The sequence below is a fragment of the Dermochelys coriacea genome, chromosome 2 (assembly GCF_009764565.3).
Source record: "Dermochelys coriacea isolate rDerCor1 chromosome 2, rDerCor1.pri.v4, whole genome shotgun sequence".
Classification (NCBI taxonomy): Eukaryota; Metazoa; Chordata; order Testudines; family Dermochelyidae; genus Dermochelys; species Dermochelys coriacea.
Genome location: NC_050069.1, coordinates 73,579,855 through 73,597,578, shown reverse-complemented (window position 1 = coordinate 73,597,578; position 17,724 = coordinate 73,579,855). Strand labels below are relative to the sequence as shown.

The 17,724-nt window shown below is 39.4% G+C and overlaps 1 protein-coding gene across 2 annotated transcripts in view; it reads left to right on the top strand.

The window, feature by feature from the left end:
- SNTG1 (syntrophin gamma 1) overlaps nt 1–17,724 on the top strand; it is a 578,088-nt gene that overhangs the window by 303,889 nt on the left and 256,475 nt on the right. For both annotated transcript variants that reach the window (XM_043507881.1, XM_038390970.2), the window contains exon 4: nt 9,229–9,285. In XM_043507881.1, the coding sequence (XP_043363816.1) occupies nt 9,229–9,285 (57 nt within the window). The remainder of the gene's footprint in view (nt 1–9,228; nt 9,286–17,724) is intronic.

Here is a 17,724-nt window from a genome sequence, read left to right as displayed (position 1 = left end):
TTAATATTTTGAATGTTAATGACTAATTCTGGTATTAAGACACACTTTTGGAAATGTACAGAATGACAATACCTTGGAATATTATAGCACTGTTCAGCCATCATTTGGGTTTGAGCTTTACAAACATATTTAAAGGAAGTATTTGCCCCATTTAATAGATGAAAAATCAGAGGTACCAAAGAGTAGCTTTTTACAATGTTGTCAGAAAGGAAGGCTGTTGCAATTACTATAAACCAGATCTCCCAATTCCCAGTCATAAGACCATACTACTTTTTCTCATCAGAATAAGCAAATACCATCACAAATCTGTATTTATTTTTTCTTATTTTCACTTTGGCACTTGTGAAAACAAGTGGATTGGTAGCTTCATAGACAAGGGCTGCATGATTTTTTAGAATAGACATGAACAAATTACAGATAACTTACTTGAATAATTTTAATTCTTTTTGTTTGTAGATTCTTCACAAACATCACTCTTTCTTGAAGATATTCTTTTTTAAATAATTTATTTATTTGTTACTTTAAATTGAAAATTCTGAATGTTGCTTAGTTGTGACTAGTCAGATAAATCATGTTACTTTTCCCCTTTCCTCACTTACATATTTTAGTTTTGGACACTTGCTAAAAGTGAATTTTCATTTTGTTTTCCATGAGTATTTGAGTGTGAAAGCTTAAAAATTAGCTTTCCATATGTATGTAGCCCAGTGAGCTGGTTTGCCTTTGCATTATATTCTGCTTTGTATTATATTCAGCAGTAATGCAAGAAACCTACAGGCCTGTATCCTGTAATATGTTAGCTTCAGCACATTAGCATAAGGCTTGAGGCCTATGAACTTTGAACAGATAAACTATGCACAGATAAATGGCCCAACAGAAAATCCCAAGTATCTGGGGAGCTAAAAATAGAGTTTAAGGGGAAGTTCTGATCACAGCTACATGAGTCCTGGCAACGAACTGATGTACATACGATACATGAGATACATCTAAGGCTAGCTTGCTTGCTTGCCTATATATCTTTTCTTATAAGTTTATTATTTTCTTATGGGTTTGATTATTGGTTTTATTATAATAGGTTTATAGGTTTATATTAGAATATATTTTGGCTGTAACACAAGGGACCTGCTGGCCACATCCTATATGTTGAGGTAAGGCAAAATTAGCATACATATGTTTGGGAGCTTTCACCTGGATAGATAGTGATGAGCTAAAGCATAAGGTCCATATATGACTGCAACCTTTAACATAGAGGATGCATTAAAGCAGGTTGGCATAGGGGCTTTCCTAAGTTCATATCCTTTTAAACTGAACAGATACACCACAACTTGGAAATTGCAAAGAACCAAAATAACCAGTTAGGACAGAAATAACAAAAGTGATACCTGACCACAAAAGAGCCCTGATAATGAATGGACATATATGATAATAAATTGAGATCACTGACCTATAGGAAAAAGACACTCCAACATTAGTAAGATGAGGAAATACAAATAAGGAAAAAGGGGGAAAATCCCCTACTGAATATGCATCAAACATAGTGGCATCAGTGTATTATAGAAGTGGCATCATAGCCTGGGAGCAGTAGTAGAGTGAGATATAGTCCCTGCGAGGTACCAGAATGATGGTCATTGGTGATGATGGGGAAGGTGATGGTGATGAGGAAGATAATGGCTAACACTTCAGGTTGTTCTACAGGAGATGATGTGATTATATGGATGTGTAGATGTACATTCTGTATTATCTCAATTTACCTTACTGAGTTGGGGTGTTTGTGACTGTGCTAAATGTATTAATAAACTATATTTGTAAATATAAAATAGTTCCTATTGTGTGACTGTTGAAATTGTGCACATTGGGGTACCCAACTATATAATAATTTGAATAATACTGGACCTGATTGTGGGACAAGAACATGTCGACCCTCAGAGTGATAACTGGGGATTCTTAAATAATCAGTATAAGTAATACATAATCTAAAGACTGAGCACCAGATATTCAAATTTAAGTCAAATTCAGTTACAAGAATGGTAAAAAGGAAACATTAGAGAAGGGTAAACACAAGTGGAGCAAATTTGTTCAAATTTTTGAACATATTTTTTTCTTAATATTACCTTAGTTCTGAAGAATAATATAGCTTGGACAGTGCCAGTGAAAGCTTCCTTAACCCTGAACAAAAAGGTAGTTCATCTTTGTTTTCTCTACTGAAACTGTCAATAAAGATGCCAATTGTGATGGTGATTTTTGTAATGTGGACATCTGTCAACTAGGAAGAGGACTGAGACTACCAACTCTTTTCACAAAAGCCATCAAAAAGCCATCAGATAGTGGTAACATTGGTTCACTTCCAGCCTGGACAGCTTTTAATGAATGACACAGAACTGATTGATCTAAACAACTATTATCTAGAGACAATCCAATCCCCTCTATTTTTCTGCATCTATTGAACATCATTATAACAGTGTACTGGAACTGCCATTTACTAGGCCAAATCTGAAAGATCAAAATACTCTGCCTGTTCTCATAGAGATTGGGTCTTTTCTTTTATCAGACCGTCTAATGACAAAAAGCAACACAAAAAACTTCTTAAAAGCCAAAGCATCATTAATTAGTATAGTGTGTGAAAAGCTTTCTCAGTGAGCATCAGGTATTCAGGGGCAGAGTGACTTTGTGTTTTTTCTTTCCTTTGTTTGTTTTGTTTTTAAAATACTAAGCATGTGTACTGTTTGTGAAAGAAACTGGATTGACAGTTTCGGCATTTTGGCTGTATACGTAGGAGCATTGCCAGCAGATCGAGGGACGTGATCATTCCCCTCTATTCAGCATTGGTAAGGCCTCATCTGGAGTACTGTGTCCAGTTTTGGGCCTCACACAACAAGAAGGATGTGGAAAAATTGGAAAGAGTCCAGTGACAAAACAAAAATGATTAGGGGGCTGGAGCACATTACTTATGAGGAGAGGCTGAGGGAACTGGGATTATTTAGTCTGCAGAAGAGAAGAATGAGGGGGGAATTTGATAGCTGCTTTCAACTACCTGAAAGGGGGTTCCAAAGAGGATGGATCTAGACTGTTTTCCATGGTAGCAGATGACAGAACAAGGATTACTGGTCTCAAGTTGCAGTGGGGGAGGTTTAGGTTGGATATTAGGAAAAACTTTTCACGAGGAAGGTGGTGAAGCACTGTAATGTGTTACCTAGGGAGGTGGTGGAATCTCCTTCCTTAATGGTTTTTAAGGTCAGGCTTGACAAAGCCCTGGCTGGGATGATTTAGTTGGGGATTGATCCTGCTTTGAGCAGGGGTTTGGACTGAGATCCTTCCAACCCTGATATTCTATGACAGCACTGGAGTGATGTGTGCCTTTTTAAAGGAACTCTGAGAAACTGAGATGAGCAATTCTAGCTAAGGGTCTATGCTGTAGTAATGGTAATTATTTTTTGATATGAGAACAAGCAGAGGGCTGAATGATCAGGTCCACACTGGCAAATTTGCACTAATTATACAGCATATAGTAGTCTAGGCCAATCATTCTCCTTACTCAATGTAAGTGTGGAGGAGCTGGAAGCTCCACTATACCCAAGCCTCCACTGGTATAATAGGGGCCCCTGACCCACAGAGTCCACTCTCAGACCGCTTGCCGCTTAGCCTGCCTCCATGTTGTGCGAGCTGAGCAGAGATGATGAGACAAACTGACAGCATCACAAAATGGAAGTAGCTGGCAGATTGAGCACTGCTCTTGGCCATAGTCATAATCCAATGGTATAATTATGTATTTAATTTTAAAATATCACAAGGGACTTGTGCCCAAGATGTTCTCAGAGTAATTGTGAAGTTTAGAGTTTATGGGGACAGTGATTCTTCAGATCGAGGAATCCAAATACATGCAAGCAAAAACAGGACAAAAATTCAAAATCAGAACATTTAAAAATGTTCCTTTTGAAGCATCTAGTAAATATTTCACTAAACAGACAACATGAACATTCAATTATTGTGTAAAATTGTAGTGCTAGTAATGACAGGCAATAAATCCACTGAAGTATGAACACAGAGGATTTTAACTTCAAATGCCAATTCAGCTTTGGCTCTGCTGCTGTTGCCAACAAGTCCATTATATTTGTTTTGTTGTATTCTTACAGTATGTGTGATATACTTTTTCTTCTTTTTAGTTATCTTTTTTCTGTATTATTGCCATGAACCCAATTTTTTCTTCTTTGAATCCATTATCCTTTCCCCACATTCTTGTTTTTTCCTTCTCTTCCATGCACTCTTATTCACCACCCTTCCACATCTATACACATTCACTATGCAGTTAACCCTCATGTTCACTGTGAACATAAGGGAAATAACACTTAAGGGTGTGTATTGGAAAAAGCTTCAGTCATGTAGGGAGAATAACATTTCCACCATAATCACCAGTGTCCCAATTTGAAAGCATCATTTTTGTATCTTAACATGAAAGATATAGCAAGGAGAATTAGAGCATCAGTTATATAAAGAGTGCTGGAATATTGTGGTTCTTCAGTCCAAGTGAAATTCAAACAGTACCTTATAGGCAAATTAACAGAACACACTAGATTTACTGGCTCACCCTTGCAGGAGTTTAATACCCAGAAAATGTTACTGTGACAAAGTTCCTGCTCTACCTTGGTGGGTCTTGCGCTTATTGGCGGATTTGCTCATCTTGGAGCTTGACAGCAGCCCTCAGCTTGGCCATTTTTCTGAACCCACAGTCCAGGTCGACTCCTCCTGTGTCTGACCAGGAGTTGGGAGGATCTGGGGGCCCACCCTCTACTCCGGGTTCCAGCCCAGGGCCCTGTGGAATGCAGCTGTCTAGAGTGCCTCCTGGAACAGCTGTGCGACAGCTACAACTCCCTGGGCTACTTCCCCATGGCCTCCTCCCAACACCTTCTTTATCCTCACAATAGGACCTTCCTCCTGGTGTCTGATAATGCTTGTACACCTCAGTCCTCCAACAGTCCGTGTTCTCACTCTCAGCTCCTAGTGCCTCTTGCTCCCAGCTCCTCACACGCACACCACAAACTGAAGTGAGCTCCTTTTTAAAACCCAGGTGCCCTGATTAGCCTGCCTTAATTGATTCTAGCAGCTTCTTGATTGCCTGCAGGTGTTCTAATCAGCCTGTCTTAATTGTCTCCAGAAGGTTCCTGATTGTTCTGGAACCTTCCCTGTTACCTTACCCAGGGAAAAGGGACCTACTTAGCCTGGGGCTAATATATCTGCCTTCTATTACTCTCCTATAGTAATCTGGCCCGACCCTGTCACAGTTACTAACTAATAATTACTATTGAGAACCAGCTTACTGCTGTCTTAATTCTTTTCCCAGAGTTTTTTCCCCACATCAGTTACAGATTCATGTGAATTCTCTTATATCAAGTACATACATAATTATTAATATTAGAGAGCCAGAGAAGATTTAATAATTTATTTTATTAACTAATAGTAAATATGATCATTAGTATAGTAATATATTTTATTTTAATGTTTGAATATTCCAAACTTCAGTTACCCAATATTCCATTTGTTTAACGTCCGTAAGTTGCCAACCGAGACTGTCTGCCATGCAAAATATAATCTTTTTTTACTTACCTCGTGCGCTCATTTCACTTTCCACTCTGGCTTGTCTATTTTATTCATCTTTTCATATGCATCTTTTCATAACCCTAGACTATAGGTACTCTTGTTTGTACAATACCCAGCAGATTGGGTCCCTGGTCCTAATTAGAGCCCTTAAATACTACTCTAATAAAATAATAATTCAGTTACAATAAGCTGTGTGGGCAATATTTTCAAGAGTGACTGGTAATGTGGTGTTGATGTCTCAATTTTTGGCTGTCCATCGTGAGACACCTTTAAAAGGAACTAAGTTTTTAGAGGGTTGGCGGTCAGTATTTTCTGTACATCAGGCTCCATTAAAGTGTCTCAGTGTGTACCCAAAATCATTAATCATTTTTGAAAATCTTGAGTTGCTAGGACTGCTTCACAGGTGGACATTTAAACAACATGTGAATCTCTTATGCTTCTTGTGACAGAGTCTCCTTTTCGTGGGTAAACTCAGTTCTACAAGTTTACAAAGAATATTGTTCAAATATCAGACTTAGCTCTCATAGGTTTTCCTAGACCTGTGAAACTTTCATGACACATTAATCTGTGATGAATAACTAAAAATTATAATGTTTCTTGCTTCAACATTATATGTTTCTACTATAGGTGTCTGTCTGACTTACCGATAAACATGAGCTCCTTTCTCATGATTTCTGCAATCTTCATCTTGCCCACAAATTCACCTTCTTGCCTTGGATACTGCATTTTGGCTGTTCTTCACTAAATGATAACTATCTGAGAGAGGCAGGCAGGGATATAATATAGAACAGCCTCCAGATGTAGAACCAGCCTGAGAATGGGGAAGCCAGAAGCCAGTGCTTTGCAGCCTCCCTACTCTGTTGTGCCCAGCAATTACTGCATGTAGCACACAGTGTAGACCATTATACGCATTCACTCTAAGTTACTTGTAAATAGCATTGGTTTAATTTGGGGTGGGGGGGCTAAATTTCTAGTACAATTTCCTCTTTCTTGTTCTGCACTTACTTACATTTTACTGTGGCCTACATACTCCTTCAATATTTTTGCTTTCTCCCTTAGGATTAGAATCACTTCTATGAGCTACTCCTTTCTATACTACTGGAGGATCTGGCCCTTAATTGTTAGCTTGTCAGCCCTAATGTCAGCCCTAAGAGGCATCCACAAAATACATCTATACTCTTAAATCCATATGCATAACTTAAGGCTTTAGTAGCTCAGTAACCACACATTATGATAATCTTCTATTTTGGAAACCTTAGTGTGCAGGACAAATTGCAAGTTAGAACCAGAAAACTAAACAGAATTACACCAAACAAAGAAATGAAAACAAATGCAAAAAACAGCCTCTTTTGGGTTACTCTGGGTTTTATACTACTCAGTCCATGAAAAACTACTAGCTATTCATACCTTCCAAAATTTAGTCCTTCCAAAATTTTCCATTAATTCTCCTGATTTAAATAACTTTCAGTTTGCAAACAAGTCAACCTTAATTGAACTCAAAACATATCTGCCTTAACAGTCCAAGTTTATGAAATGTCGTGGCTGTCCCAGGATATTAGAAAGAAAGACCTCTATGCATGTGACAACTGCATAGTTACAAAAACTAGAAACAGACTGCGTTCTTTAACATCTGATGACTCTGGCGATTGATAGGAAAGAAAGTGGGGGACAACAGAGATACTACAGTTGATACAACCTGATATACATGTGAGTAATCTCACTGGATGAGCAGTAATGCCCAACAGATCACACAAATGGAAAAGTTAAAGATAAGGAGTTCTGGCCCAAATTAGTTTTTGTTTCTATTTTATCCTTATCAGGTATCACTATAATATCTTGGTGTCCAAAGGCTTTCTATGAGAGCAGTTTGCTGGCCTAAACGAAGTAAGTTTGTGGTCTCAGCTCAGTTCCCAGTGTACATGTATTGGCATCATAAAAATTTACATCCTAGTGAGAATTAATTGAAACCCAAGAAGGCAAACTGGGTAGAGAGGCCAAAGAATTAATGGGTTTGTATAGTGAATTATTCCTTCATCCCTAGAGGTCCTACCTAATCAGGAGAAAGTCACAATTATAGGGCAGGGTAGGCAAGTGTGTTTATGTTGTACTTGGTTGTGACTAAATACAGGGGTATAGTCTTCAGGCTTGCAATCCAACGTATATCACCTGAACATTTTAAAAAGTGTAAACAAAATTAAATTGCCTTTACCCAGAGATGACAAAGCCCTGTCTGGGATGATTTAGTTGGGGTTGGTCCTGCTTTGAGCAGGGTTTTGGACTAGATGACCTCCTGAGGTCTCTTCCAACCCTAATCTCTATGATTCTATGATTTATGATTAACTGATGTTAACGCATTGGAAATGAGAACTTGCTGTGTCAAGTATTAGAAAGACAAGGTGAGTGAGGCAATATCTTTTTGTTGGACTATATGTAAAATATTAACATGCAGGATTCAATCCATCTCTGCTATCTCCCCATCCAATACAATGGATTTGCTCATGACTGTTCTTTCTATACTTACATCATTCACTTTGATCACAAATAGAGAATGTACGTAGCATATGTATTTCCCCCTGATGCCCTAAATTCAGTAAATCCAAATTCTCAATGATTTCAGTGTGTTGACCTTACCTCACACATCATTCCCTGCCTTCATCTGTCCACCTGTGGGGAAGGGGGAAAAGCAGTGGCTCTGTAGAGCCTGCTTCCCCTCTCGCATCATGAAGCATTGCCTTATGTCTCTTTACTCCCTTGCATGGGCACAGAAACAAGCCTGTAGTTTGGCTCTTCATTTAGGCTTTTGCCAGATTATTTGTTCTACAGATTAGGCAGAAAGCAGTGATACTAGGAGACCTATTCAGTTTGCAGTGTATGTGTCCTAATTTTATATTATATTTATATCAAATAGAGACACACACACACACACACACACACACACACATGTAAATACAATATAATCATAAACACACATATGGATATATACACACACATATATACAGGGGTGTGTGTGTACCCATATGTGTGTTTATAATTAGATGTGGATTTTGAGCTGTGAATTTTATACACCCATAGATGTAAAGGCATCAAAAGTTGTGTGTACATATATATATGCATCTCTGTGAATGGTATATGTGTACAAGTGAAATATAATGGTCAAAATTATGTAAAGTAACTAATATTAAATGTTATCCCAGAATGAAGATGGGCAGATGAGCCTACAAGTTATTTCATACTTGTCTTTTTGTAAATATATATAATCAAGACTAATGTATAAGTCTGCAGTATATAAGCTCTATACATTGAGTTTTAAGAAAGCATAATGCGGGGAAAATGTTGATGTTATGTTATAAGTATTGATTCACCTGTTACTCAAGCAAGATTAATTCAGTCATTGCTGTTCATTCAACAGTATCATAAAAAATGAACAAATGAGTTTTAGATTGGGACAAGAACTCCATGTATTCTCTTCTTGTTTCACCTGCAGCATGAGTTTCTTGGGATTTTTCTCACTCTGGAATTGACAGGTTTATTATGACAAGACAAGATGATGTGGGGGATGTAAACTATTCATTAAAGAGTTAATGTAGATATTGTGGCAGGAAATATTAAAACTAACTGAACTTGATTTAACTTTTTCAGGAAAGAACGGTAACAATTAGAAGACAAACTGTAGGAGGATTTGGATTAAGTATAAAGGTACTATGCTTTTTTTGTTTGTTTTATTTTTCCACAGGTTACACAAAACATGTTTTTGTCTTCTAGTTAATGTATTTTAATGAAGGCAAATTGTATTTCACAGTACACGAAACAATAGCACAAACAAATTCTAAAAGGGTTAGTTAAAATATTGATTTACTGTCACAGTAGGCAATCAGTGGACACATTGCCTGGTGGAATGGAATGGATGGTGGGCACAGCCCCTTAAGATTCAGGATGGGGGTCTTTCTAATAAGATTTTACATGAAAATGAAACAGGATATGCAACTGCACCAGACTGTTCTTTTGTTCAAAAATACTCTAATTCAAAGTGTTTGTTAATGAATGCTAAATTACAGTGGCAGGGAACCACTAATGAGTTCATCATCAATTCTGTTACAAATAATATCACATTAATTCTCTTTTAGTCATTAATAAGACTGGAAGTATTATTGTTTCTTCATATTGTTTATTTTGCTGTAGATGAGACAACAGCAGCAATTTATCAAGCAACTTTATTTTCTCCATTCCTTAGGAAGATTTAAGGGACATTAAAGGCCTGTGTGGGCTCTTTCTTAAAAGAGAGGAAAAGAGTTAAGCATTTTGAATACCTTACTTCAACCTTGAATCACAGTGTAGGTAATATGTCATTAATTTTATCTTTATTCTAAATACAGCACTCTTCAGCTTTAAGATAGCAGTGGAGAAAATCAAATATACTATGTATGAATACAAAAAAGCCTTAAATTATGCATATGAATTTAAGAGTATAGACTTATTTTGTGCATGTCTCTTAGGGCTGACATTATGTCCCAGAGAAAGAGATGAATGTGCTCTTCCTTTTATAGTCATTGATAATAAAATTGCTGAATAGAAATATTAGTTCTTAAAATGTCTTGATGCTTTGCTTTTATCTTATTGACCCCGAAGGACCCCTCCCTTCCATGGAAAACTAATTGCTATTTTGGGCCCAAAACTGCTTATGAACTAAGTCAATGGCAAGCAAGTTGTTCTCCTGAAATGTTATTATGTGTTGTTGTTTACTCAATAATCATAAAGTACTGCATGTCATTATCAGGTTACTAATAGGGATGAGTGAAATTGTGTTGCTAGTATAAGAAAAAAAAACAGTACATGGGCCTAGAAGTCAGGATTTTTGAAATTTGGAAGGTGAACTTTTTATGAAAACTCACGAAAACAGGGTTTTTTCTTTAAGTATACAGTACTATGAAGTCACTTGTAGAATGCAAAATTTAGGGATGGATAGGTTGCAATAATCTTATTATTTAAGTAACAGGCAAATAGTAAGAAATAAAATAACATTACTGAACATAAGTGAAAGAGTCCTTGGGAAGTATGTTATCTCCACTGAAATATGTGCATTGATCTCAAGGAGTTTTCCTGAAGAGTACGCAACCATTATAAACTACTAAGTGAAAAAGTTCTACTTTAGAAAATCTGGAAAGTTTTGATCTCTAAGCTTGTAAGCTCTTTTGGGTAGGGACCATATTTTTGTTGTGTGTTTGTAAAATGCTTAGTCCCAGTGTGTCCCAAGTCCCTGATTAAGGCCTCAAGTGCTAGTGCAATACAAATAATAAATAATAATCATATGCCAAGGGAGTTGGAACAAATTGTAGTAAAGTTGCTGAATCATGCATTTAAAATACAAGAAAATATTTTTTTTCAGATTATATAATGTATTATCTTTTATTTGTATCAAACAGAGAATGTCAATCAGAATTGACTCTAACACATAGGTGGGCAAACTTTTTGGCCTAAGGACAACATCTGGGTGGGGAAATTGCATGCAGGGCCATGAATGTAGGGCTGGGGAAGGGGAGTTGGGTGTGTGGGAGGGAGTGTGGGTGCAGGGAGGAGTGTGGGGTGCAGGAGGGGGCTCAGGGCAGGGGGTTCAGGTGCAGGAGGGCTGAGGCAGGAGGCTTAGGGCAGGGGATTGGGGCGCTTACCTTGGAGCGGCTCTGGGGTGGCAGCAGTGTGCAACGGGGCTAAGGCAGGCTCCCTTCCAGCCCTAGCCCCGCACCACTCCTGGGAGTGGCCAGCACCATGTCCCTTTGGTCTCTGGAGTGGGCAGAGGGCACAGGACTCTGCACACTGCCCTTGCCTCTGGGTAACTCCCCCGAAGCTCCCATTGGCCACAGATTGCCATTCCCAGCCAATGGGAGCTGTGGGGGGCAGTGCCTACTGTCGAGGGCACGGCATGGAGCCGTCTGCCTCCCCTCCCCCGGGGCCACAGGGACATGGTGCCGGCCACTTCTGGGAGTGGTGAGGGGCCCACAGTGCCACGGGGGTGGCAATCCCGCACACCGGATCCAAAGCCCGGATACAGCCCCTGTGCCTCAGTTTGCCCACCCCTGCTCTAATAGGTGCTAGTTGATGGTCCATAATTTCAGACTAGAAATAGGACCTGTATTTTTAAGATAGGGAAATTAACCACTGGAACAATTTACAAAGGAATACAATGTATTCTTCAAAAAGAAAAGGAGTACTTGTGGCACCTTAGAGACTAACAAATTTATTAGAGCATAAGCTTTCGTGAGCTACAGCTCACTTCATCGGATGCATTTGGTGGAAAAAACAGAGGAGAGATTTATATACACACACACAGAGAACATGAAACAATGTTATCATACACACTGTAAGGAGAGTGATCACTTAAGATAAGCCATCACCAGCAGCAGGGGGAGGAAAGGAGGAAAACCTTTCATGGTGACAAGCAAGGTAGGCTAATTCCAGCAGTTAACAAGAATATCAGAGGAACAGTGGGGGGTGGGGTGGGAAGGAGAAATACCATGGGGAAATAGTTTTACTTTGTGTAATGACTCATCCATTCCCAGTCTCTATTCAAGCCTAAGTTACTTGTATCCAGTTTGCAAATTAATTCCAATTCAGCAGTCTCTTGTTGGAGTCTGTTTTTGAAGCTTTTTTGTTGAAGTATAGCCACTCTTAGGACTGTGATCGAGTGACCAGAGAGATTGAAGTGTTCTCCAACTGGTTTTTGAATGTTATAATTCTTGACGTCTGATTTGTGTCCATTCATTCTTTTACGTAGAGACTGTCCAGTTTGGCCAATGTACATGGCAGAGGGGCATTGCTGGCACATGATGGCATATATCACATTGGTAGATGCGCAGGTGAACGAGCCTCTGATAGTGTGGCTGATGTGATTAGGCCCTATGATGGTATCCCCTGAATAGATATGTGGACAGAGTTGGCAACGGGCTTTGTTGCAAGGATAGGTTCCTGGGTTAGTGGTTCTGTTGTGTGGTGTGTGGTTGCTGGTGAGTATTTGCTTCAGATTGGGGGGCTGTCTGTAAGCAAGGACTGGTCTGTCTCCCAAGATCTGTGAGAGTGATGGGTCATCCTTCAGGATAGGTTGTAGATCCTTGATGATGTGTTGGAGAGGTTTCAGTTGGGGGCTGAAGGTGATGGCTAGTGGCGTTCTGTTGTTTTCTTTGTTGGGCCTGTCCTGTAGTGGGTGACTTCTGGGTACTCTTCTGGCGCTATCAATCTGTTTCTTCACTTCAGCAGGTGGGTATTGTAATTGTAGGAATGCATGATAGAGATCTTGTAGGTGTTCGTCTCTGTCTGAAGGCTTGGAGCAAATGCGGTTATATCATAGCGCTTGGCTGTAGACAATGGATCGAGTGGTATGATCTGGATGAAAGCTAGAGGCATGTAGGTAGGAATAGCGGTCAGTAGGTTTCCGATATAGGGTGGTGTTTATGTGACCATCGCTTATTAGCACCGTAGTGTCCAGGAAGTGGATCTCTTGTGTGGACTGGTCCAGGCTGAGGTTGATGGTGGGATGGAAATTGTTGAAATCATGGTGGAATTCCTCAAGAGCTTCTTTTCCATGGGTCCAGATGATGAAGATGTCATCAATGTAGCGCAAGTAGAGTAGGGGCGTTAGGGGACGAGAGCTGAGGAAGCGTTGTTCTAAGTCAGCCATAAAAATGTTGGCATATTGTGGGGCCATGCGGGCACCCATCGCAGTGCCGCTGATTTGAAGGTATACATTGTCACCAAATGTGAAATAGTTATGGGTGAGGACAAAGTCACAAAGTTCAGCCACCAGGTTAGCCGTGACAGTATCGGGGATACTGTTCCTGACGGCTTGTAGTCTATCTTTGTGAGAAATGTTGGTGTAGAGGGCTTCTACATCCATAGTGGCTAGGATGGTGTTTTTAGGAAGATCACCAATGGACTGTAGTTTTCTCAGGAAGTCAGTGGTGTCTCGAAGATAGCTGGGAGTGCTGGTAACGAAGGGCCTGAGGAGGGAGTCTACATAGCCAGACAATCCTGCTGTCAGGGTGCCAATGCCTGAGATGATGGGGCGTCCAGGATTTCCAGGTTTATGGATCTTGGGTAGCAGATAGAATACCCCAGGTCGGGGTTCTAGGGGTGTGTCTGTGCGGATTTGTTCTTGTGCTTTTTCAGGGAGTTTCTTGAGCAAATGCTGTAGTTTCTTTTGGTAACTCTCAGTGGGATCAGAGGGTAATGGCTTGTAGAAAGTGGTGTTGGAGAGCTGCCTAGTAGCCTCTTGTTCATACTCCAACCTATTCATGATGACGACAGCACCTCCTTTGTCAGCCTTTTTGATTATGATGTCGGAGTTGTTTCTGAGGCTGTGGATGGTACTGTGTTCTGCATGGCTGAGGTTATGGGGTAAGCGATGCTGCTTTTCCACAATTTCAGCTCGTGCACGTCGGCGGAAGCAGTCTATGTAGAAATCCAGGCTGCTGTTTCGACCTTCAGGAGGAGTCCACCCAGAATCCTTCTTTTTGTAGTGTTGGCAGGAAGGTCTCTGTGGGTTAATATGTTGGTCAGAGGTGTGTTGGAAATATTCTTTGAGTCGGAGACGTGAAAAATAGGATTCTAGGTCACCACAGAACTGTATCATGTTCGTGGGGGTGGAGGGGCAAAAGGAGAGGCCCTGAGATAGGACAGATTCTTCTGCTGGGCTAAGAGTATAGTTGGATAGATTAACAATATTGCTGGGTGGGTTACGGGAACCATTGTTGTGGCCCCTTGTGGCATATAGTAGTTTAGATAGCTTAGTGTCCTTTTTCTTTTGTAGAGAAGCAAAGTGTGTTTTGTAAATGGCTGGTCTAGTTTTTGTAAAGTCCAGCCACGAGGAAGTTTGTGTGGAGGGTTGGTTCTTTATGACAGTATCCAGTTTTGAGAGCTCATTCTTAATCTTTCCCTGTTTGCTGTAGAGGATGTTGATCAGGTGGTTCCGTATTGTAATGTATTCTTCTTCACTTGAAGTCTTTAGATAAAGATTGCATGGCTGTGTGTTTAAAAAGCTTTTGCTCAACCACAAGAGATGGTCTTGATGGAGAAACTCCAAGGCTGAAGTCTGTATTATGCAGGATATCAGAGTAAGTGACCATAATGGTCCCTTCTGACTTTAAAATCTGTGAACTGGGTCCCTATTATATAACATAGTTTATAAACATATACGAAGACAGAGAGTCATAAGATTCTTACTCTAAGAAGATAAGGGATGTAGAGAGGGTTAGGATAGGGATACAGTCAAATATTATATGCACACATAGTGATATAATATATATTTTATCTATATTTGATAATGAATCAAATATCTCCAGGACTATACCAAATGTTTCTCAACTTGATCTAGAATATCAGTATTCAATATAAAGGTTGCCATCTATCTTGTTATTTTTCTTCCTGTTGGTGGACAATAGTGTTTTCCATGACTCCCACACTTTTATTAGCCAACAGGTGAGAGTGGGTAGGATTCTTAACTCTTTTTTTTAAATGTGTACTTTAGCTCTTCCTGAAATACAGACAGAAATATTGACAACATATCCAAAAATCTTCTATTCGGACTCAACTAAAAGGAAGAAACTTTGGAAATCGTATGAGATCATGTTCTATCCTGTGATTTCCAAACCTATCCTTGAGCCTTGGATAGCTGCTGACCATTTGTGTTTCCCTTCATCTGTGGTACAACACAAAGATCCTCCTAACCACATTGATTCATAGATTTTAATATTTTAAGGCCAATAGGGACAAGAATGATTATCTCATCTATAGGAATAACACAGCCCACAGAATATCAGTCAGTAATTTCTTCATCGAGCCCATAACTTCTGTTTGAAGTATAGTATATATTTTAGAATGATGGTTAGTCTTAAATTTAAGACTTCAAGTGATGGAGAATCCACCACATCCCTAAGTAAGTTGTTTCAAGGTTAATGACCCGAATGGTAAAGAATTTGCACCTTATTCCTAATCTGAAATTGTCTAGCTTCAACTCCCAACCACTGGATTTCATTATACTTTTGCTGCCATTTTTTTAAAGCACTATATACTATGAAAAATCTTTTCTCCGTATCAGTAATGATAGAGCATGACCAACTCATCTCTGAATCTTCTCTTGGATAAACTAAATGGAGCTTCTTAAGTCTCTCACTATATGGCATATTTTCCTTGCCTCCAGACAGATCTTTTTCTTATGAGCAGAAGGAAGATAGGTTATAATCCCCTTGGAATGCAGTGCTCCTTGCCTAGCTGTTGGTTAGTAGTCTTGGGAAAAATCTCCCCCATTGCATTACCACTAGTGCAGCTCCATCAACAATTGCAATAGAGGGAGAATTAGTTCAGCTCAGTGGGGGACTGCATGAATGACTAAGTATTTCTCAGTGTAATAGCATAAGAATGAAGATATTTTTTCACATTTATATTGTCTACTTCTGTAGTTTTGACATCACTTTGTGATCAATTGTTTTATGTGCGACTAAAGGAAAGCTGATGTGTTTCTTTGCAGAAATGCAGACCCAATTTCTCCTTAGACCTTGGACCTGATCATGATGTCAGTGAAGTCAATAGCAAAACTTGAATTGATTTCACATTGAATAGAACTGGGCTCCTTATGTAGTCTCTGAGGTCAATTATGTGAAACAAACTTCAGTCAGTAGTTCAGATGTATTTATTTTTTAAAACTTCTAAATCTTCTTCCAAACACCCATTAATAAATAATTGTGATAAAGGATGAGCCCGGAGTGAGATTTAGAGATTGATGAATGAACTGTAGTAGTTCAGTCATATTTTCATATCTTACTGACAAGATTAAATTGCACAGATTCGGAGAGATATGTTGCGAGGTGTATAACTTTTGAAAGAACATTGTGTTTCTCAATAATCTGACAGAGTGTAGCATTATCACTGAAGGAGGCAATAAATTGATAGTTCATTAATGACATTAAGCCTTACAGTTATAATATTACTCCTGGCTCTCAGAGACCTGTACAATATTCTTTCCTCCCTTGTTTTTATTACTCTTTTTTTACCAAATATTCTGCATAAGAAGGCAGCTGAGTATGAGTTTGTTAACTTAGAGAGATGTTTGGGGAAGAAAATGCACATCATAACAGACTAGAGACCAGTTATTAGAATGATTTTGTGGGTTCAATTGTGCCTGGCTCCAGGCCAGTGGCAGTAGATTTCACAAAGCTAGCAGAGCTTTGTTCCAGTCAGAAGATCCAGTCTCATGTTCCACAGAGCAGGGAGAAAAGGAGTACGTGTGGCACCTTCGTGAGCTACAGCTCTCTCATGAAAGCTTATGCTCAAATAAATGTGTTGGTCTCTAAGATGCCACAAGTATTCCTTTTCTTTTTGCGAATACAGACTAACACGGCTGCTACTCTGAAACAGAGCAGGGAGAGAAGTTCATGCTGAACCTTGTCAAAGAGCATATTAACAGCCATGCTCCTCACTGCTTTGAGGCATTATGCCGCAGGCATAACCACCCCAGTAGCTTTCATGGGTTGTTACTTACAAGTAGAATTTAAACCTATATGTTTGTGCTGATCTACTAGGGAAGTTTTGGGGAGAATCAGGGTCAGTATTGCAGCAGTGTCTAGCAAGATGCCACATGGAACATGTGCAGATTTCCAAAATCACTTACTGTATAACCTGATGCACAATATTATATATGAGAGGCTGGCCATTTCCCCTCTCTCCCTTGAGATTATTGTCTCTCATACTATGGGGCTATACCTCCTTTGGCTAACCTCTAGGCTGGTGTCCTCTGGTGCCTGTGCCATGACTAGGACACAGAGAGGGATGTTAATTGTTAAAGGTTGGGATAAAATTTATTTAAGCAAGTGGGTGTAACTGTTGCCTTCATTTAAAATAATAGAAACAGGTTTATGAATAATATCAGGCTGGAGGTATTTGAATAGCTGTGTATGCGGGGAGACAGCAGAGAAGCACACAGAAACAGATAGAGAAGGAATCTGCGGACACAACCTACACAAGCATTGTGTGTGGCTCTGGGAGAAGCCAAGAGAGGTTTTGGGTCAATCAATCAAAATTGCATCAGAGAAATACCTAATTTCATCACCAATTTCTCCTTCCAATTGGAACAACTTACAAGGCCTAACAAGTTTG